Genomic DNA, 23,890 nt, shown 5'->3' with positions numbered 1-23,890 from the left:
TTTTTTTTCTCATAGTAACATCAAAGCCTATGACTTTTCTACACTTTATACAACCATTCTTCACAATAATTTAAAAACTAGGGTTTATGATATCATAAACATCTGCTTCTTCCATAGAAATGATCTTGAGATTGGTCATCAACAAAATTACCTTGTTAAAAATCACTCTGATTCTACGCACAATTACTTTGAAGTTGGTATCAAAAAGATGCTGGAGTTCCTCATTGACAACAATTATGTAATCTTTGGAGACCAGGTCTTGCAACAAACTGCTAGAATTTCGATGAGCTCTAACTCTGCTCTTTTATCAGCCGATCTGTTTTTATATTCCTTTGAAGCAGAATATAATCAAAATCTTCTACATGAGAAGAAAACACTTGATGTAGTCTTTAACTCGACATTCAGATATATCGACGACGTTTTATCGATTAACAATAGCTACTACCATTATGCCTACTCGATTTATCCAAGTAAACTTGAAATAAAAGACAACACAGAGTCTGCCACATCTGTTGTATATTTGGATGTTTTACTGACTATAGAAGATAAGGGCAAACTATAACAACTAAACTGTATGACAAACGAGATGATTACAGCTTTCCCATCGTCAAGTTGCCTTATTTATCCAGAAATATTTCGTTTTCACCTGCATATAATGTTTATGTCTCCCAGCTTATTCGATATTGAAGAGCATTCTCCGAGTACGATCAATTTTTAAACCGAGGAAGGCTTCTGACAGATAAGTTGGTGTTACAGGTATTTCAACAACCTCATTGGGTCGTATTTTGCCTTTGCTTTTACTCTAAATTTGACTACGGAATATTTCATCTACCTGATCAATAAATAGGGCCCACAGCGGGTATGACCAGTTGACAAGGGATGCTTTTTTTCTCCTTGGCATACGATCCCACCTCTGGAATTTCTGGGGTCCGTGTTTTACCGGTATGTCCTGTTTAGTGATTTGTATTGTTTATAGGTTGTTGTTGTTTTTTTTTAGATCGATCACTGTTCGTTATCTTCACCTTTTTTATTGACCTGGCCGTTACCTGTAAATATTGAATATCTGTAGGCTGTAGTAAATATACAACTCGTGAAAACTACGCCTATGAAGATTGTTTCACTCAGCCATCTTTAATACATAGAAAGCTGCCTGAGTTAGGCTATATCAAAATGAAACAAGTTAAGTTGACGCAAAGCATCAAATCGGCCACAAAAATATATTTAGCATTTTAAAGTATTTCCACGAAAAAAAAGAGTCCAAAGAAAAAATTCAACGTAGAAAAAGTATATAATACATTTTTTTATAACTGTACGATTGCCTTACTTTCAGTGCAATTTTTAAACTTAATTTACAGTGATTAATTGTTAATCAAAATTAATAGATTCATGGATATGAAAATTGGACTGAGATAAAAAGATAGGAATGTATTATCATCAAATTATTTGATTCAAAGGCAAATGCAACAATATCTAAAAATAATTTTATATTTAACACAGGCCCATGTTGGGGGGGGGGGGGGGGCAGTCCATGTTACAACTTTTTACAAAATCATAAATTAAGAAATATCTGATGAGAAAAACAAATTGAAACGTAATAACAACCATTTAGACTTAGTATTAAGCAAATTTTCAAAACTATTATTCATAACTTTTATGCATGTTATCAATAAGGAATTTTTCCATCGAAGCAATGATAAAATAACATCTCATTTCTCCACCTGCACATTCTAACACAACCACAAATAGATCGGTTGCCGATAATGATGTTATAATAAAGGCCCATGGGCCACAACGCTCACCTGAGTTACTTTAATCCTGCTGTTCTTCAAAACATTGAGATTTTCATATTCCCATGAAAAATTGAGACCCCATATTATGGCACTACCCTAACTTTACGTGGTCTTTGAATCCACACACCCTGGGGTACTTCAATATCAATAATGACTAATATGGCCCTCCAAATTTGAGAACAAAAATTCTTTTCCTGCATTATGTAAAACTTGATCCTGATTTTAGCCAACTCTTAACCCGTCAGGCCCGTAGGAAGCAATTTCAGTTTGGGGGGCACAGCCATACATTTTTCAGTTGACGTTGAGGGGGCACTACCAAAAATTTCCTGACAAGCAAAAAAAAAAAAAAAAAAAGGTCATCAGACGTTTTTATTGAGGGGACACAAGCACACGTTATCTATGTTTACTATAGTAATCTATGTATCGGCAAAATTATTGGGGGAGCACCCCCCCCCCCCCCCCCCCCCCGGTTCCTACAGCCATGCCCGTGTCCATGATTTGATGAAAAAAATATATAAATCCACAGAACTTGGAAATGTTTGCAAATTAATGCTTTCTATGGTCTCTTTAGATTTTTTTTAATTAATAAAAATTATTATGTAATTCCATGCAAAACTTTGATCCACTATTGTGGCCTCACCCTACCCAAGGGTTCATGATTTGAAGAATTTAGATTCTACACCACCTGAGGATGCTTCCATATTAATATGACCAATCAGGGCTTTGCTGTTCTTGAGAAGAAGAATTTCAAAGATTTTTCCCATATATATATTCCTATATTAAACTTTGATCATCCATTGTGGCCCCACCCTACCCCTGGGGGTCATGATTTGAACAAACTTGAATCTACACTACCTGACAAAGAATCCACATGAGTTTCATCTTTCCTGACCCTTGGTTCTTGAGAAAAAAAATTTTCAATGATGCCAATAATTTTTCGCTATTTTGTAATTATCTCCCCTTGGAAGAGGGCCAAATTTGGTTGAAATTGGCCCAGTAGTTCTGAAGAAGAAGATGAAAATGTGAAAAGTTTACAACAACAATGACAAACAATGGACAAATTTTAATCAGAAAAGCTCGAGTCTTCGGCTCAGGTGAGCTAAAAACAAGTGTTAGAAAGCTCAGGTGAGCTAAAATTTTAAAACATATTTTTTGGTAATTTTATTTTGAATGAAAAAGTCTGGACTACATAACTCAAATTTACAAAAAATGAAAATTTATTTTGATCCTCATTAATCCAATTGAATTCATCCATTTGAATAATTTTTTTAATATCAGAATTTAGTACAACAGAGTACGTCTAGATTTTTCCTTAATCATGATGGACAAAAACATCCAAAGGTACTGGGTACAGGATGGATTTACAGCACTACAAAAAATTGTCACTCAGAACATTTAACAAATTATAATGACACAATGCTAGTTAAGAATCATGTCACCAAAAGATTTCAACAAATTACAATTACACAATAATAGTAACTGAACATGCTGTACAATATCATTTATTTGAAAAGAGAAATATATACATGTATTTAATGCCAAAAAAAATTAATCGATAGTTTCTCAGGCACCGCCGCATCGGGTCAAAAACGGCCGCATTGATCAATTTTATTGACATTCTGAAAAGGGAAATAACTTAATTTTCTATTTTTCCAAGTTGAAAGAGAAAATTGAGTTATTTCCCTTTTCATAACAAGAACAGATAGACGTCTATACAGTCCTTTGTGAATCAACTTTTAAAGAAGTGTTTAGAATAACTTAATTTAAAGTTGAGTACATTAAAAAAAAGTACATTGAGAGAACAGAAAAAGTAAGAATCAGTTAATATCATCATTTTGTTGAACGACTGACATGAAAAAAAAGATACCCGCTTTAAAAAAAAAAAAAAAAAAAAAAAAAAAAAAAAAACTGCCTGCCTGCCGCATTGAATTTTGAAATTTTTGGCCTGAGAAACTATTAATTAATTTTTTATAGCCTAAACTCTTCATATATATTACCTATAAAATTTCTAATCCATAGCCATGTACTGAAACAAAACCTACGACTTCATCAGGAATACAAACAATTTGTATGTGTACATTCTAAAATGACCTATGGCAACCATGAACAATGAAACACTTATTACGGAAAAAAATCTACATTATTTAAAAGATGTTCAGACACTGTATGTATACTTTCCACTTTTTTTAAAACAAATGTACCAGATTATTCTAAAAGCTGCAAGAATCAACACAATAATTAGTTCTAACACTATCCTTCCCCCATACAGTGTATTTCTCTCATGTTTACTTCTTCCTTCCTCCTCTCTCCTTCAGCTGCAGAGAGATAGTGCCTCCCTGGACCACATTGTAGTAAGCCAAAGAATTGGAATCTTTTACAAAAATACCCTGAAACAAAGAAGAACAAATGACAAACAATAGAAATACAATATACAGGAAAATTTTTGCCCTCATTTCAATTTATCCTCCTTCCATCCTCATCATCAGTGGATGAATTCAAAATGTGTTGATTTTAATGAGACCGAGTTATCTCTCTTTTGACAAAATTGTATCTGGACAAATTAAAAAAAAAACGAAATTGTCTGCAAGTGTTAAACAGCAAATACACCTGTAGGTGAAAATTATCCTGTTGGAGCAAAACATGACACAGGGCAGAAACAAGGTACATGTACATATGTACTGATAACCACTTTTCTGGCCCCTTTTTCTGGTGTGTCAGAGGATATTATGTCTGTAATTTGCCATTTCCGAAATACGTTTCTGTGGTAATTTCAATAAATAATTTAATTCTTGTTCTATTGTGCCATTTGATTGGATAAAAGAATCAGTATATCCTATATGTGTTGCCTACATCAAAATGAACTGCATAAGTATATCAATATACTTGAGGTTATATTTAAAATCTGTACAGTTTGAAGGGTTATTGTACTGTTTTTTCTTTTATATTTAATGACAGAAAAAAAATATATAAGAAATAAATTTAACTGCTACCCAAGTTATATAATCTGGGAAGGAACACCTTTTCATAAACAGCTTCACATTTTATAAGGAGTAAACTGCCCCAACCCAGGTTGTACAGTATAATTTGGGTAGCTACTAGATTCACACCTGAAATATATATATTTACAAACGAAAATATAAAAACATGAAGCTGAAACCTTACCTCATATTGCAGTTTTTGTTTACCAGCTGGAATTCCAAGGCTTTCATTCAGCTTGGCTTTCATTACAGATATCTGCAATAAAAGAATTTTTGTGAGCATTATAATTTCTACTGTCAAAGATTTTAAGAAGAAATCCTTAAATGAACACAGTATATGTACTTATTTTAAAGGAAATCACATTTAAACATATTGCGTCAGGGTTCGATACTAACTTTTTAAGGCTTTAGTCCAGCCGGACTAGTGCTTCATTACTTTTACTAGTCCGCACGCGATTTTATAAGTCCATCAAAAAAAAAAACAACATCAAATTGATGTTTTTTAACATTAATTTAACGTGACAATTAAAATACGTATTATTTTTTGAAATAAACAAAGTATATTTACGTGAAATATATTATTCCACAGATTCATTGAAATCTCGCAATCGGCAAGTGCGATCGTATTTCCGATCTCGTTGGTTTTATTTTTTTTTTTTATTTTTTATTTATTTTTTTTTTTTGTCTTTACATTACATCCAAAACGTCCAACATCTTTCTTAAAAGTGTCATACTAAATCATGATTGCTAAAACCTAATACTTCGATCAGTCGAAAAATTAAGCGCTGAACTGACCCGGCATTGCGTAACTACCCGCCAAAAGCTGGAAATCTAAAAATACACGCCGGGTTTTCCAGTAAAAGTTGTCGGATATCGGTAATTTATTCATATTGTTTTTCATAAATTTTTATTGGTCCGTTCGGACTAATTAGCCACATATTTTATTAGTCCGAATGAAAATGTATTAGTCTGAGACTAACGGACTAACGTTAGTGTCGAACCCTGTGCGTGCTCTCTAAAAATCTTATTCAAATTACTCTCATTAGTTCACAACCTACAAATACCCTAAATAAGTACATGTACAGTATCTTTCTGTTCAGCTTTAATTTTTAAATCAGAATATCCATCAAAAGAGACTTATGAAATGAGGAATTGAAAGTCACACCATAACCATGATAACCTTGAACTTACTGTGTCTGTAAGAGGCAGGGTGAAGGACACAGTCTGTCCTTTAAGATTCCATTCTGGTTTATCATCCACCTTAGGTACAGATACTTTGAATGTGACAGGAGCCTTAAAAAAGTAAATAACGAAAATTAGAACATCAATGCATTACAAAAAGTATTGACAAAATCGCTGGGCAATAAAATGTTAACATTCAATTTTTAGCTTGTAAATGTATATGTACATGTAAAGACTTGTATGTAACAGTTTATAACAGCTTTTCACATAAATGTAATCAATCCCAATTCAATAAGATCCCTGTTTTTTTTATGAATAATCTTTCACTCTTATATAGCAAGGGCCAACAGTTACTATTAGAAGGTAACTGCAACAAGAATTATCTTGACACAGCTTAAAATACAGAATACATGCAGGCATTTTATAGAAGCTGGAAAAATAATCTGTAGTTAATTACTGACCTTGTTTCTGGACAAAAAGATCTCCTCTGGGATCAGCTGATCCTCTGTCTTCTGTTTCTTTGTTGGGGGTTCATCGTCCTGTGGGGGTGGGGGGATACCAGGGGGAGGGGCTGCCCCTGCAGGCATCATATGACGAGGGAAGCCTGGGGGTTGTGGGGGACCTGGCATGAACTGATGTGATGCTACTGGCATTGGAGGCTGCATACCTGTATACCATAGGGAAAATATATTTAATCATAAATTAAATGAGTATAAAGCAGCAGCAATATTTTGGGAATGCATTTGTAAGATTTCAATGGACATTTTACCTGACCAAAACAAGAAAGAATCATTAATATTTTACTTACGAACTATTGGCATTGGGGGTCTTGGAGGCAATACCATTAGTCCCGGTCTTTGGGGTACAGCCTGTGACATCAGGGGTGCTGGGTTGAGTTGGGCTGTAGCTGACTGGGGAGGGGGAGGGGGTGGCTTAGCCTGCTTAGATATCGGGGGTGGTGGTGGTGCAACTTTTGGGGGAGGTGGAGGATTCTTAGGAATATTAGGTCCAATCTTTTCTTTCTCTGCATCTTGCCTGTGTAAAGAAGCCAAGAATTACATGTAGCTGAGTGAAAATCGATAACAATCTATGAAATCCACTTTTTTATTTTCTGAGTTGACAGTTTTTTTGCTTTGAATGTCAGAAGTTACCATTATTATAACGGTAATTTTTGCCATTCAAAGCTAATATTTGTCATCTCAGAAAATTGCAGTTTATGTGTCAAATAAAATCAAAATCCAATCCTAACCACTCCCAGCAAGGCAATACTTACATGAAACCTTTGACTTTATGGATAGTCTTGATCTGTTCCTCAATGGAGATGTTTTCTCGAGCTTTTTGAGTGACCTTTTCCATGGATGCAGTGTGTCCATCCCAAACCACTTTCTTGGGTTCTTTAGTTTCCTCCTCTCCAATCTAGGAAAAGACACACCATAAAATTCTGCTATCCATTCAAAAACACAGTGTTCAAATAAAAATAATAATGGTGTAAAAACTAAATCTTTATGAACACTGCAGCTTGCAGTTCACAGATCTTAGGAGATGGTCCTTGACTGATACATAGGTTATACAGCTAACCATCAACTCAATTTGCCCTTTACTTATGGTGAACGATTTGAAATTATTACACATACGGATTAGTTTTGCAATATACAAATTAAAATCCTATAACTTGATACGACTCTGTCATAGAACAAATATGAATAAATTCAGACCAATATTATACAAATCAGGCATTTTTTCTCCTATAAAGCCAAGGGTTTCTAAGAAGAAGAAAAACAGAGATAAACTGATTAGTTCAAACTCTGATAAGCAAAGCTCTCTTATTTCATTTACTAGCAATCTAAAATTTGATCACTTCAAATCGTTTTTTTTTAAACCTTACACAAAGAGCAGGCCTTTACCTTTTTACCAATCTGAGTTTCCTCAATGCCGACACCAAAGATATCGGTACGTCTCTCAGCGAGTCCCTTCAGACTCATCTCGATGGAGGTTCCCGGGGCGTACACCTCCTCCTGCTCCTGTTTCTCTTTGACCACTTTCTGTCTCTCTTTTATCCAGGCAGGATCCAACAAACCTACAGCAGAGATGCTTCACTGATTAGTCTAATAATTAGGCACAAGAGTTTAAATTGGTACCTTCATTTCACACTAACTTTTGCAGCTGTGAAATCATGTCTTTTTCCTTTTCATTTAATTTATTTATGGGTTGGTTTATAAAAATACAAGTATAAAAGTGCTGATTTCTAAATCCAACATTTCATTAAACTTTGATGAAACAAAAATATTCTGTTGTATCTCTTTCCTACTCTTCATTAGTGTGCATATACACTGTATCAGCAATTAACATTAGAATTTTTTTATATGAATCCTATTTTGTATATACATGTAATAATAATATTAATGTCTCACATTTTTGACAGATTTCTTTCTTTGAGCTTCGAAGCTCTAATTCCACTATTCCACAACTCTTGTAAGCCTTTCATCTTTAACCAATATTAAACATTTTTAAAATATCAGGTGAACTAAAACAATACTAACCAATCCTCATGTGCTCCTGGACCTTACTGGCTGGTATTTTCTCTCCTGTGATTGGTGACACCATGAACTGCTCCGCACCAGTTTCTGGCTGTACAGCACGGGCTTAAAAAGTCAAATCAAAAGGCTCTTATGACAATACTTTGTGAAGGCTTAAAATTACAAGACAATGTACAGGGTGGTCATAAAGTCACATATAGGCTTAATGTCATTTATAAAAAAATAAATCTTGTTTTAAAAGGCACTTATTGATTTGAAAATTTCAAGAAGAGAAACTGAGTGGGTTATGTTATGGAAGTATTTCTCCCACTTATTTTTCTGATCCTGAGTGTGCCTCACCTTTGGGGTCATAGTTTTTCCGGATGATGACCTGGTCAGGGGTGGGAGGGAGGGGTGGGAGATTATCCGTGGGAGGGGGAGGACCTGGTGGTGGAGGGGGTTGTTGTGGGGGGTGAGGTGCCTTTCTGTGTATGGGCATCTCCTCCTCCTCATCGGAAGCTTCCTCCATATCCTAAAAAAAATACATGTAAATTAAAATGAAAGTCACATGTATTACATGATGTTCAAAGATATCATGAAATCAAACAATTGATGTCAAAAAATATAAATTAAGAATTTTTCATTCTGCCCAGCTTGTTTTTTTTGGGGGGGGGTGGGGGGGGGGTGTATTTGTTCTTTAAAAAATGCCTGAAAACTCAACTCATGTTTAAGAAGAAGTTTCATTTTCCTCAGTATGTTCCATGGTCTTCACTTTTACCTGTATCTGTGTGTTGGCTTGTCACTTTTACCTGTATCTGTGTGTTGGCTTGTCACTTTTACCTGTATCTGTGTGTTGGCTTGTCACTTTTACCTGTATCTGTGTGTTGGCTTGTCACTTTTACCTGTATCTGTGTGTTGACTTGTCACTTTTACCTGTATCTGTGTGTTGGCTTGTCACTTTTACCTGTATCTGTGTGTTGACTTGTCACTTTTACCTATATCTGTATGTTGGCTTGTCACTTTCACCTATATCTGTGTGTTGACTTGTCACTTTTACCTGTATCTGTGTGTTGGCTTGTCACTTTTACCTGTATCTGTGTGTTGACTTGTCACTTTTACCTGTATCTGTGTGTTGATAGGGATGTGCGATTTTATCGGTATACCAGTATATCGCGATTTTTTATTGCATGATACGTATCGTGATACGGAGACTAAAGTACCGGTATTTGGTACATAATTATAAATTCCGGAAATTATTCATTTATTTGTTCAAACTATTGAATGACAATTACAGGGAATGTAAAAAATGTTGAAAACAGTTAAACAACGGAATCCAAACATGTTTACATTAAATAAATAAAAAAAATTAAAAGGTTAAGTTATGTTTTTAGAGCATATTTTAAAGAAATATTATGGAAATTCTTTTGAAATTGTAAAAATTGTGTGTTTAAAAATATCACGATTTATCGTGATATTTTTGGGGGAAAATCGTGATATATCACGATACGAAATTTTTGCCGATACCCATCCCTGTGTGTTGACTTGTCACTTTTACCTGTATCTGTGTTTTGACTTGTCACTTTTACCTGTATCTGTGTGTTGACTTGTCACTTTTACCTATATCTGTATGTTGGCTTGTCACTTTCACCTATATCTGTGTGTTGACTTGTCACTTTTACCTGTATCTGTGTGTTGGCTTGTCACTTTTACCTGTATCTGTGTGTTGGCTTGTCACTTTTACCTGTATCTGTGTGTTGGCGTGTCACTTTTACCTGTATCTGTGTGTTGGAATGTCGCTTTTTACCTGTATCTGTGTGTTGGCTTGTTACTTTTTACCTGTATCTGTGTGTTGGCATGTCACTTTTACCTGTATCTGTGTGTTGACTTGTCACTTTTATCTGTATCTGTGTGTTGGCTTGTTACTTTTTACCTGTATCTGTGTGTTGGCATGTCACTTTTACCTGTATCTGTGTGTTGACTTGTCACTTTTATCTGTATCTGTGTGTTGGCTTGTCACATTTACCTGTATCTGTGTGTTGGCTTGTCACTTTTACCTGTATCTGTGTGTTGGCATGTCACTTTTTACCTGTATCTGTGTGTTGGCATGTCACTTTTACCTGTATCTGTGTGTTGCCTTGTCACTTTTACCTGTATCTGTGTGTTGGCATGTCACTTTTACCTGTATCTGTGTGTTGGCTTGTCACTTTTACCTGTATCTGTGTGTTGGCTTGCTCCATGGCTTTAACTGTCACTCTCTCCTCCTCATCAGACTCATCTTCTTCATCAGATTCCACTTCCATTTCATCAGCATCCAACTTAAAAATTAAAGAAAATGTTTTCAAACTTCAGTCACATCACACTGTCAGAGCCAAAAATAACATACATACTGTATGTATACACCAATTTTTTGTGTTGTATTAGCATACCAACTTAATAATCTTTTCTCTTGGTTAGACCAAAGTTAAAATCTGGTATAGATATGTACTTAGTAGTGTATCAGTTCTGATATTTTTAAATTTGCAAAAACAGTTTCATGCCCCTAAGGCTATATCACTCTCTAATTCCAAACCATTATTTCTCCTCAATTTATGAAATAAAAGCTAAATTTTTAACAGTACACATGTACATTGTACAAGAAATTTTACTTAGTAGAAAGAATATAACTTTTCTAAAGGACTAATTAAATGACTCTTTTTTTATGCTTACCTCTCCTCTGTGAATTCTTTCTTGTACCAACATCCGTGCCCCAACTTCACCTGGTGTTGTGGGAGGGGGAAGATTTCCTACAAAGTCATAATTAAATATCAATTTCATGTATTATATTTTTTGCACTACTACATATTCGAAAAGCATTTCTTCAATTTTTTTTTTTGGGGGGGGGGGGGGGGAGGGGGGGGAGGGGGGGGTTGTAGGTGTTCATGTTCAAAGCACTGGAAACAATCACAGTTTTACAGGTCCATGTACATGTAACAAAAAAACTTCACAGCTGTAGTACAATCATGTAAAACTATTTTACTTCATCTTTAACAAACCAGTTTAAAAATGTATTAAAATATTACAACTCTACAAGAAATGATCATCAATCACTTATTCAAATAACTGAAATATCAGGTTTCAAGTTGTTGCAATGACAACAGAGTTGTTAGAAAAATATCAGTTACTCACCACTCTCATTTGGCTGGAAGTCTACAGTCTCCACAACGACAAAGTCATGCCAATCAATCTGAGCGTAGGCAACTGTGTTCAAATAAAGTCTAAAATAAGTTTTCCATACACAAACACACAAAACATTTTCAACTTATCATTTTACCAAAAATATATAAAGTCTTCAATCTTCATAAAGCAAACTGATTTCACTTACCAAATATACATGTACTTTGTTTATATGTTTATATACTACTCTTCACTGAATTACAGAAATCTATTGGCTCTGCTTTATGACATTACTATTATCGACATGACAAACCTCTTTCCCTCTCAATAGCTTCTTCTTCCTTTCTCTTCTCCCTGTCTTGATGCCTCTGCCATTCCACTCGGTATTTCACTTGATTCAACACCTGTAAACAACATACACATAAGCATTATATTTATTGTAAACAACATTCTTACTCTGACAGCACATCATCCATTGCAACAACAAAAAAACTATTATAATTTTAAAATTCTCTGTGCACAAGAATTTTTTAATAATCAAAACTTTTTCAGGATTAAAGCTTTTTTCACTTAATTTTAAAAAAACTGAATTATTGACAATTTCCACTGATAAACATTTTGATGAACGTGTTTAGCTGCTCATTTCAGTTATTCTTTTTTTTTTCTCAGCTGATTTTCAATATTATAAAAAATTCGTTTTGCTCTTAATTTCAACATAACTATGCAAATGTTTACAACTGCATCATACATGTAAATGGTTACCTCACAAAGTACATAAAGAATGAACTGGAAACTTACATCTTTGTAATCAAATGACTCCTTCTGTAATTTATCCAGCAAGTCCTTGGGTGGAATAAGAATCTGAAAATGGATTCATACAAAGACTAAATAATTATCAGTCAAATTCAAATTAACCCTTGAAAAATTTCAAAAGAAAAACGTGGATACAATTAAATAAATTTAAAGTATATGTAAATAACTTGGACACTTAATAATCACTCTGACACCGATAGAAATGCAAAACTATATCTGAGTATTTAACAGAATGTAGAACATTTCAACTTGCCTTGGTATATTGTTCCACCAGTTTAGTGAAATAGTTGAACAAGCTGTGCTGAGGTCGTAAGAAATCAAACTGATAATTACGCTGCTCTCGATTCATTAAGTTAGTCAGAAACTGCCGTCCATTCCTGGCCACAAACTGAGCCGTCAATTTCACCACATCTCTACAATGTGTCCAGAATATCCAATTTTATAAAAGAGAGACATAAAATGATTCCATTTCTTCAGTTAAAATCTTGAAACGCATTTCGCTTTATCCTCAAGCTTAACATTTTGATTCAAGGGAAACTAGAAATATGTCCATAGAACATGAATGCTAAAAAGGTAACAAAATTTAGGCATGATTTAATATGCTCCAGAAATTTGTGTTCAACAAATATGATGGGGTTTAAAAAACACTGAATACCATATGATACCATTATGCATGCTGTGCATTAAACAAGAGAACTTACAAATCAAATGCAGATATGGATGGTGGGTCAGCAATAAACTCAAATTCAGGAGGGGGCTCCTTAGGGACAATTATTTCCTGCATTATCTTTGCCTGCTCTGCTGGCTTCTGTGAAAATGGGGCCCCCTGAGCTGGCTACAACAATTAATTTTATAGCTGTTAACTCAAAATCCACTTTTTAAGGCTTGTGTAATGTACATGTATATTTGGATTCCTTCATTTAAGAAAGAATAGTCATCAAAACACAATGCGAAAGATAAAAAAAAAGTTTAATTAATGTTAACAAATCTATATTTTTACTTGTTGACATCAAACATTAGCTGACATGTGTCACTATGTTAAATATCGTTTGCAATGTAATAATACATGTACGAGCTGGGAATCGAAGTAGTACAACTACTGTGTGTAAAACAAATTTAAATAATTTTTTTTAAAAAACTGTTTTAATATCATACCTTAGGTGCCACTGGTTCCTGTCCTGTAATTGAAAATATTTTTTTTTAATTTTGCACAATATATGTTTTTTGAAAATAATTTTAAAAAATTCACTTAGCAGAGTACATGAACAGTTGAAACATTCTTATAAATTTTCCAAATTGTGATCCATTTATTGCAGGTGAATATATTTACTTACCCCTTCCTTCCTTGAACTCTCGCACTTTGTGTTGATAGTATGCATGATATGGGTCAGAGGGGTTCAAAAAGTTAAACTTGGCATTGTTCATCTCATTTTTACGAATACGGCTCTCAAACTCGGGTCCATTCCTGGCAACAAAACTAGCAGTCTTGTCTACAATGTCTATTTGTATGCTAAAGAAAAATCATGAGGCTATGAAAAAACTATAATAATAAAGTGTTCTAAATGACATAGGCAGATTTTAGGCAGGTACTGTTTTCTGAACTCAACTTTGCACAAGAGAAGGATTGCCAAACTAGTTACAGGCATCTCAGGAAAATTCTATCCCAAGAGAGGAGGGGTACAGAATGTAATTGTAAACCTGCTTTACAATAAATACTTCCCAAGGAGTATTAATACAAACTTCCCAGGGAAAGACATCAACTTTCAGATCCATTTGCCCGAAATCAAACTTTGACTTGTCTGAATGCAAAAATTGGTTGCCCAAAATTAAGAAAGAAGAAAAATAACTTTTTATTTTTTACTGTAAATGTTATAAGAAAAACTGTGAACAGATACAGTACTGTCTAACTGACAAGTTGAGGTGCCAGAAAAAAAAATGCCTATGCTATGTTTGTACATAAATGTATATCACTGTCCATGTCAATTTATCCTGTAACTCACACTGCAATGCAGCAATAACCCCCTGTTTCCTTTAGAATAAAATTCATATTTTTTTAAATATTATTTTCAGTAGGATACTTTAATTAGCGAATTTCGATTTTTCAGAGATGGCTGTGAAGCATTAACGCTTAAGGAAGATGTTTGCTACAAAGCATACATGTAGATATCTTGAACAGGATACGTTGAGTAATTAAATAAATAAATAAAATTTCCTTATAATTAAGAAACAAAGTTGTTAGATGTATATTACCCTATAATATTTACCAGGATAGAGAACAGAATAACCAGGGACCTATATACTAATGGGGATAGGCAACTCTCGCGATATCTTGTAGGTTGCGGGATTTCGTAAGTCAATTTTAATTAAATATATCTCTTTTGCAATCAAATATTTCAGAATAAAATCTTAATTTATCTATCAAAAAATTATTTAAGATTTGTTATTAGTACTGTTTTTACTCATCTTAGAAGTAATTACGTTTAATTAAAAATCAGTGCGTGTCCCTGATCGGCCGTATTTCCGAGAAATCACCGATTTTTGGTGGTTGTTTACTTAATATCGAAATTATTTTATAATATGTGCTTTCAAATTTATTATATATCCATTCCAATACACAAAAAGAACAGAATACATTAATCAGCAGGGCTCGACATTAACGCTTGTCCGGTACCAGTGAAAAAAAATTACGGACACGTGAATATTGCTGGGCACTTGTCCGATTGGACAAGTGCATTTTAATGTAAAGGAGTCTCTAAATAATTTAAAAAAACGACTGTTGAAAGTTAATCGGTAGTTTCAAGACGGAAGCTGTACATAAAAACCGGACTTCGATCCCGATAGGGATCGCTATTAATTGAGTTCACATTCGATCGTGATCGAAGTTCACTAATTGCATACTACTGAAAAGGCATGGAACTTATAAACTTAACCAAGTTTGGTTCACTTGTGGACATTTATGTTGTTGTCAGACCAGAAAGACTACATAAAATTTCGTTTTATGTGTTTGTTGTATTTATCAATAACATCACGAATCAATCAAGCACATGTCATGTGTAATGGATTTTTTTTTATTTTTTTATTTTAGTTTTCCAGTTGACAGTATTAGATATTTATTGAAAATTTTTCGGACAAGTGAAGTTGAAGTTCGGACAAGTAAATGTCTTGTTCACTTGTCCGAATGGACAAGTAGGAAAAAAAGTTAATGTCGAGCCCTGATCAGAAAACAAGCTTTTTCCTGGGAAAAAATGTAGTTTGAAAAACTTGCAGTGTTGTGTGTGCCGTTTTGGGTAAATAAACATGGCGCTGAAGGAGTTGCCTATCCCGTTAGTATTTAGGTCCCTGGAATAACAAACCCAATTTTTGAATGAACAGTACAATATCTGACAGACATGTCCCCAGCGGAAATCAAGTGTTCAATTTATTGTTTTATTTATAAACGGGTAATGTAAGCTAGATAACAATATATGTTTCTATCAGAAATATTCACTCGATCGGACAAGTACATTGACAGTTTCGCATGGGGCAATCTCATACATGCCAACTTTTGAAAATTCCCATGGGGGATTTTGCGCATGACGACAATTTATAAAGCTTTAAGTTCGCAATCTGACAACCGTTAATATCAATCCCTGCTGCCTGAAAAAAAAATTTAGGAACACGAGGACTAACGTCATAATATTTTCAAACTATGCATACTGTTTAAATAGGGTGGGATCTATTTGGGCAATTTTCCAAATTTGTTCAGTGTTCACAAATTACACGTGTTCATTAAGGCTTAAATATTTATTTTGAAGCCACCAGCCCAACAGACAAGTATCTAAAAAAGATTTTATTAAAAGACTACAATATGTTATTTAGGGTTGAACCGGTTCTTTAAAAATTTTGAGACTGTCGACAACGTTGGGACTGCGCAAAGAAACTGACTACAGCTAGAGGATACTCCTGACTTCCGGAGGAGGGTAGATGATCCCAATCACAGGTTTAGCCACAGCAAGCTCCTCTTCCGTCTTGCCATGATTCTCTGCAGGTAAATTCATCGTTACCGGAGGCATTTTTAATGGATTCGTTCGGCTTTCGCCGCTTTGAAGCACTTAAAAATGGCTGCCAAGGGCACACAACTCTGGACAAATATATGCTAACTCGTACACTAGCTGATTCGTAGTCTTGACATATGAAATCACTCTCTACCATCGGCTCATACTACATTCACAGTGTTAAGCACGAGAAATAGTGCGTTTCTTTGAATTGTTCCCCGCTTTCACTGAAAGTGGGTGATATTAATTTGGGTCTGTATGTCCGTCTGTATTTCTGTCTGTCTTTAACACTTTCGTTTCCGCGCGATACCTCGAGAACCCTTTGAGCTTTCGCAATGAAATTTTGCATAGCAACTCCCTATGGCTTGAAGAAGAACCCTATTGATTTGAGGTCAAAGGTCAAGATCATAAATTCATAAATTCTGTCTGTTTTAACACTTTCGTTCCCGCGCGATATCACGAGAATCCTTTGAGCTTTTGCAATGAAATTTTACATAAGGCCATTCCAAGTTTTTGTCTATGTTTAGCGTCCGCGTGCGCCTTGGTTTTTGACACTCCATATCAGAAAAAACAAACAGAATCAGAGTCCTGAAATCGGTTATTCTGGTCAAAATCTTTGAATTCTGTCAATTTCTATAAATATTTGTCTACAATATGTCATATTAGGAATATTTTAAACATTTTTAAAATACCTCGGTTTTGCTGAAGAATTGATCTTTCAACGAGGAAAATAGATTTATCAAATTAAATCTTTTGAATGACTTCATTTTTACGACTATAAAGTCTTTGTTTTATTTTTTTATTTTTTTTTTGAGGGGGGGGGGGTGTTTTTTGCGAATAGGTATAGGTAGGTTTTTGAAAGATGGGTGGACGCTAAACGGAGAAAAAAAAACTTGGAATGGCCTAACAACTCCTTATGGCCTAAGGAAGACCCCTATTGATTTTGAGGTCAAAAGGTCAAAGTTCAAGGTGGTAAATTCACACATTCCGACTGTGTGTAACACTTTCGTTTCCGGGCGATATCTCAAGAAGTTTTTGTTGGCGGACTTTATATTCTAATTGCATCTATTAGAACTGTTTAGTTAAGGCTTAATTAGACACCATGTATTGTGTTAAATTTTGACAATATCGAACGTGAATATAAACATTATATAGTGACCTTATGTTTGCATTTAATTTGATGTACAATCAAGTGCCTCCGTGGTCTAGGGGTATGACTCTCGCTTAGCATGTGAGAGATGCCGAGTTCACATCCCGCACGTTTTTTTTTTTCTTTTTTTTTTTTTTTTTTTTGGAATTATTTTTTGGGGGATGAATCGAAATTAACAATCAGTAATTAAGTCGAAGGACTTTCGCAAAGTTACGTGTTACTGTTTTTTTTTTAATCGAATGATTAGTTTGAGTAAAATGAACAAAAGAAATGAACACTCCTTTTTGACTGATGAGTGGATTTTTTTGTTTGCAAGAGAATTTATACTGTTTACCATAATAAGAATTTAACTGCATTTCATTGCACTGCACTACAATGCAATGTCATTCAATAAAATGAAGTCCACCTTTGTTTTACATCATGGTATTGAAAATAAGGTGTAAATTAACATATTTTCTAATAAATTTTTATTTTTAATAAAAGTTTTGAAAAAAAAGACTGGATGGAATATTTTCATTCACATTTTCTGATACTGATTGTTCTCTTTCATACGAATCTAAATTAAAAATGCAGTAATAATGTCCAAGGATTTTTCGAATAATTTTTCCATTGCTGTTTATTATTTTATGCAACGCCTAGTTTGGGTATATGAAAGATTGAAAAAAGAGAGAAATCTCGTGTTTGACTGATGAGTGTAAATTTTGAGAGTGATGCAGATAAGCACCAGGGAGGATAAACAGAATATATTCTGATAACAGTACTTAGAGCTAAGTTCTCATCAAAGAACAGTTACTTCTGCTGATTTTTTTTCTTTATTGAAAGACTGATATGGATATATGCGAAACATCCCGAGGAAAATTGGAGTGTCGAGTGAAGTTCTATAATTGCAAGCTAATTAATTTTGCTTTTAAATAGAAATATAACTGTCCTACAATACATTGCATTGTAATGCTTGATGTACTGTCTAATTAAAACATACTTGGTCAATTTTTATTATTAGGCAAAACAGTGAAAAAATATAAACTTTTCTTTTTGACTGATGAGTGAATATTTTGAGACTCAAACAAAGCGCCGATGGCTTTGTAGAACAATCAAAGACGCTTTTCAATATTGCTTTGCAGTACTTGTTTAGTGAGTTAAGCTCACACTAAGTCCTTTACACGCCACATTACCCGTAACCGTTATTTACTCTGAATTTAACACATGGTCATTTGTGAATATCTCTCTAACGTCTTATATATAGTATACAAGCCTGTTACTCGTTAGCATTGCTTAAACATTTACATAATATAAAGCAGAAATCAATGATCGTTTTGTCTACGTTGTTCAAAGGGACATAATTTGAGTTCTCGAACTTTGAAACAAAACTTACATTATGCAAATTTCCAAATAAACATTCAATCACAAGGACAAATTGTATATCAAAGCTGTCTTTGGAGGGTGGATGGTGGGGGATATTTCTAATACATTGATAAGTAAAACAATTGTACTTGTATAAATACAAGTAGAATTGCACCATACTGCACTCTGCTTTGATTGTAGTATGTGAAGTAACTTTTTCTTTTAAAAGCACTGGTTTTATCTAGTATCTAGAAATGTCACGAAGAAGGGGTGCACAACCAAAAATATCAAACGGGAGGTGTGCACTATCAAGGAAATTTTTTATCAATCAAAAAAGTTAATATAAATATGTTATTGTTTACATGACCTTTGGGACACAAGCATAAATTAAGTTAGCATATAATTATATATCGGCAAAATATGGGGGGGGGGGGGGGAGGGGGGGCTCTTCTTCATGGTTCCTACGGCCATGAAAAAAAGAAGAAATTACAAGTCTGTATGTAGAATAAATTCATATCCGAATTTTATTTCATGTTGATACAACTGGATTGAACTTTTGGTACCGATCTTTTCTTGATTATTAGCAGAATAATTTATTTCTGGACTCAGAATTATGTTTATCACACTGAATTCAACTTTTCTTAGTTCTTCCTATAATAATAAATTTTGCTCACGTCAGACAAGCTTTTTAAGAAAGCTAATACTTGTAACAGTACTTAGAGCTAAGTTCTCATCAAAGAACAGTTACTTCTGCTGATTTCTTTTATTATTGAAAGACTGATTATATATATACGAAACATCCCGAGGAAAATTGGAGTGTCGAGTGAAGTTCTTCAATTGCAAGCTAATTAATTTTGCTTTTAAATAGAAATATAACTGTCCTACAATACATTGCATTGTAATGCTTGATGTACTGTCTAATTAAAACATACTTGGTCAATTTTTATTATTAGGCAAAACAGTGAAAAAATATAAACTTTTCTTTTTGACTGATGAGTGAATATTTTGAGACTCAAACAAAGCGCCGATGGCTTTGTAGAACAATCAAAGACGCTTTTCAATATTGCTTTGCAGTACTTGTTTAGTGAGTTAAGCTCACACTAAGTCCTTTACACGCCACATTACCCGTAACCGTTATTTACTCTGAATTTAACACATGGTCATTTGTGAATATCTCTCTAACGTCTTATATATAGTATACAAGCCTGTTACTCGTTAGCATTGCTTAAACATTTACATAATATAAAGCAGAAATCAATGATCGTTTTGTCTACGTTGTTCAAAGGGACATAATTTGAGTTCTCGAACTTTGAAACAAAACTTACATTATGCAAATTTCCAAATAAACATTCAATCACAAGGACAAATTGTATATCAAAGCTGTCTTTGGAGGGTGGATGGTGGGGGATATTTCTAATACATTGATAAGTAAAACAATTGTACTTGTATAAATACAAGTAGAATTGCACCATACTGCACTCTGCTTTGATTGTAGTATGTGAAGTAACTTTTTCTTTTAAAAGCACTGGTTTTATCTAGTATCTAGAAATGTCACGAAGAAGGGGTGCACAACCAAAAATATCAAACGGGAGGTGTGCACTATCAAGGAAATTTTTTATCAATCAAAAAAGTTAATATAAATATGTCATTGTTTACATGACCTTTGGGACACAAGCATAAATTAAGTTAGCATATAATTATATATCGGCAAAATATGGGGGGGGGGGGGAGGGGGGGCTCTTCTTCATGGTTCCTACGGCCATGAAAAAAAGAAGAAATTACAAGTCTGTATGTAGAATAAATTCATATCCGAATTTTATTTCATGTTGATACAACTGGATTGAACTTTTGGTACCGATCTTTTCTTGATTATTAGCAGAATAATTTATTTCTGGACTCAGAATTATGTTTATCACACTGAATTCAACTTTTCTTAGTTCTTCCTATAATAATAAATTTTGCTCACGTCAGACAAGCTTTTTAAGAAAGCTAATACTTGTAACAGTACTTAGAGCTAAGTTCTCATCAAAGAACAGTTACTTCTGCTGATTTCTTTTATTATTGAAAGACTGATTATATATATACGAAACATCCCGAGGAAAATTGGAGTGTCGAGTGAAGTTCTTCAATTGCAAGCTAATTAATTTTGCTTTTAAATAGAAATATAACTGTCCTACAATACATTGCATTGTAATGCTTGATGTACTGTCTAATTAAAACATACTTGGTCAATTTTTATTATTAGGCAAAACAGTGAAAAAATATAAACTTTTCTTTTTGACTGATGAGTGAATATTTTGAGACTCAAACAAAGCGCCGATGGCTTTGTAGAACAATCAAAGACGCTTTTCAATATTGCTTTGCAGTACTTGTTTAGTGAGTTAAGCTCACACTAAGTCCTTTACACGCCACATTACCCGTAACCGTTATTTACTCTGAATTTAACACATGGTCATTTGTGAATATCTCTCTAACGTCTTATATATAGTATACAAGCCTGTTACTCGTTAGCATTGCTTAAACATTTACATAATATAAAGCAGAAATCAATGATCGTTTTGTCTACGTTGTTCAAAGGGACATAATTTGAGTTCTCGAACTTTGAAACAAAACTTACATTATGCAAATTTCCAAATAAACATTCAATCACAAGGACAAATTGTATATCAAAGCTGTCTTTGGAGGGTGGATGGTGGGGGATATTTCTAATACATTGATAAGTAAAACAATTGTACTTGTATAAATACAAGTAGAATTGCACCATACTGCACTCTGCTTTGATTGTAGTATGTGAAGTAACTTTTTCTTTTAAAAGCACTGGTTTTATCTAGTATCTAGAAATGTCACGAAGAAGGGGTGCACAACCAAAAATATCAAACGGGAGGTGTGCACTATCAAGGAAATTTTTTATCAATCAAAAAAGTTAATATAAATATGTTATTGTTTACATGACCTTTGGGACACAAGCATAAATTAAGTTAGCATATAATTATATATCGGCAAAATATGGGGGGGGGGGGGGAGGGGGGCTCTTCTTCATGGTTCCTACGGCCATGAAAAAAAGAAGAAATTACAAGTCTGTATGTAGAATAAATTCATATCCGAATTTTATTTCATGTTGATACAACTGGATTGAACTTTTGGTACCGATCTTTTCTTGATTATTAGCAGAATAATTTATTTCTGGACTCAGAATTATGTTTATCACACTGAATTCAACTTTTCTTAGTTCTTCCTATAATAATAAATTTTGCTCACGTCAGACAAGCTTTTTAAGAAAGCTAATACTTGTAACAGTACTTAGAGCTAAGTTCTCATCAAAGAACAGTTACTTCTGCTGATTTCTTTTATTATTGAAAGACTGATTATATATATACGAAACATCCCGAGGAAAATTGGAGTGTCGAGTGAAGTTCTTCAATTGCAAGCTAATTAATTTTGCTTTTAAATAGAAATATAACTGTCCTACAATACATTGCATTGTAATGCTTGATGTACTGTCTAATTAAAACATACTTGGTCAATTTTTATTATTAGGCAAAACAGTGAAAAAATATAAACTTTTCTTTTTGACTGATGAGTGAATATTTTGAGACTCAAACAAAGCGCCGATGGCTTTGTAGAACAATCAAAGACGCTTTTCAATATTGCTTTGCAGTACTTGTTTAGTGAGTTAAGCTCACACTAAGTCCTTTACACGCCACATTACCCGTAACCGTTATTTACTCTGAATTTAACACATGGTCATTTGTGAATATCTCTCTAACGTCTTATATATAGTATACAAGCCTGTTACTCGTTAGCATTGCTTAAACATTTACATAATATAAAGCAGAAATCAATGATCGTTTTGTCTACGTTGTTCAAAGGGACATAATTTGAGTTCTCGAACTTTGAAACAAAACTTACATTATGCAAATTTCCAAATAAACATTCAATCACAAGGACAAATTGTATATCAAAGCTGTCTTTGGAGGGTGGATGGTGGGGAATATTTCTAATACATTGACAAGTAAAATAATTGTACTTGTTTAAATACAAGTAGAATTGCACCATACTGCACTCTGCTGCAATACAATGCGATACATTGTGATGCCTGCCAAATTGTCCAATCAAAATTAACTGAGTCATTTTTTTTCTTAATTGAATTTAAAAACCGATTGAATACACACACTTTTTTTTTCATTTTATGCTTTAAAAAAAAGGTTTCAAAAACAGACTAGAGAGCATTTCTTTTATTCTCATATTCTTAAATATTTGGGTTTTTTTTTAATATGAATCATAATTAACAATCAGTTATTAAGTCGAAGGACTTTCGCAAAGTTACGTGTTAACGGGTTTTATTTTTATCGAATGACTAGTTTGAGTATGCGCAAGAGATCCAAAAGGAATGAACACTCTTTTTTGACTGATGAGTGGATTTTTTTGTTTTTCATGAGAATTTATACTGTTTACCATAATACTAATTTAACTGCATTTTATTGCACTGCACTACAATGCAATGTCAATTAATAAAATGAAGTCCATTTTTGTTTTACATTATGGTATTGAAAATAAGGTGTAAATTAACATATTTTCTGATATATCTTTATTTTTAAAAAGTTTTGAAAAACAGACTGGATGGAATATTTTCATTCACATTTTCTTATATGATTGTTCTCTTTCATATGAATCTAAATTAACAATTCATGCAGTAATAATGTCGAAGGATTTTTCGACAATTTTTTTCATTGCTGTTTACTATTTTATGCAACGCCTAGTTTGGGTATATGAAAGATTGAAAAAGAGAGAAATCTCGTGTTTGACTGATGAGTGTAAATTTTGAGAGTGATGCAGATAAGCACCAGGAAGGATAAACAGAATATATTCAGCTGATAACAGTACTTAGAGCTAAGTTCTCATCAAAGAACAGTTATTTTTGCTGATTTTTTTT

The 23,890-nt window shown here is 33.7% G+C and overlaps 1 protein-coding gene across 1 annotated transcript; it reads right to left on the bottom strand.

Annotated features, from left to right (window-relative positions):
* Positions 1-2,935: 2,935 nt before the first annotated feature.
* On the bottom strand, positions 2,936-16,542 carry LOC133186614 (splicing factor 3A subunit 1-like). The gene is made up of 19 exons (XM_061321844.1): positions 16,373-16,542; positions 13,767-13,931; positions 13,588-13,610; positions 13,134-13,267; positions 12,686-12,845; positions 12,418-12,480; positions 11,933-12,023; positions 11,632-11,703; positions 11,173-11,249; positions 10,677-10,781; positions 8,827-8,998; positions 8,491-8,592; positions 7,855-8,027; positions 7,224-7,366; positions 6,759-6,985; positions 6,412-6,617; positions 5,960-6,061; positions 4,953-5,024; positions 2,936-4,177 (listed from the first exon to the last, which is right to left on the bottom strand). Exons 1-19 carry the CDS (start codon positions 16,482-16,484, stop codon positions 4,076-4,078), a joined length of 2,301 nt encoding a protein of 766 aa, XP_061177828.1. The 5' UTR covers positions 16,485-16,542; the 3' UTR covers positions 2,936-4,075.
* Between the last annotated feature and the right edge of the window lie 7,348 nt (positions 16,543-23,890).

The sequence above is a fragment of the Saccostrea echinata genome, unplaced genomic scaffold, assembly GCF_033153115.1.
Source record: "Saccostrea echinata isolate AGI-Se365-2 ecotype Australia unplaced genomic scaffold, CSIRO_AGI_Sech_v1 ptg000014l, whole genome shotgun sequence".
Classification (NCBI taxonomy): Eukaryota; Metazoa; Mollusca; class Bivalvia; order Ostreida; family Ostreidae; genus Saccostrea; species Saccostrea echinata.
Note: the sequence above shows the minus strand (reverse complement) of the source record. Positions and strands in the feature narration are given on the sequence as shown.

Coding starts and splice junctions, on each gene's coding strand:
- LOC133186614 (XM_061321844.1), bottom strand. CDS start 16,484: ATGCCTCCGGTAACGATGAATTTACCTGCAGAGAATCATGGCAAGACG. Junction 13,268..13,587: donor AGGAACCAGTGGCACCTAAG/GTATGATATTAA, acceptor TAATTGTTGTAG/CCAGCTCAGGGGGCCCCATT. Junction 12,846..13,133: donor TCCATATCTGCATTTGATTT/GTAAGTTCTCTT, acceptor GACACATTGTAG/AGATGTGGTGAAATTGACGG.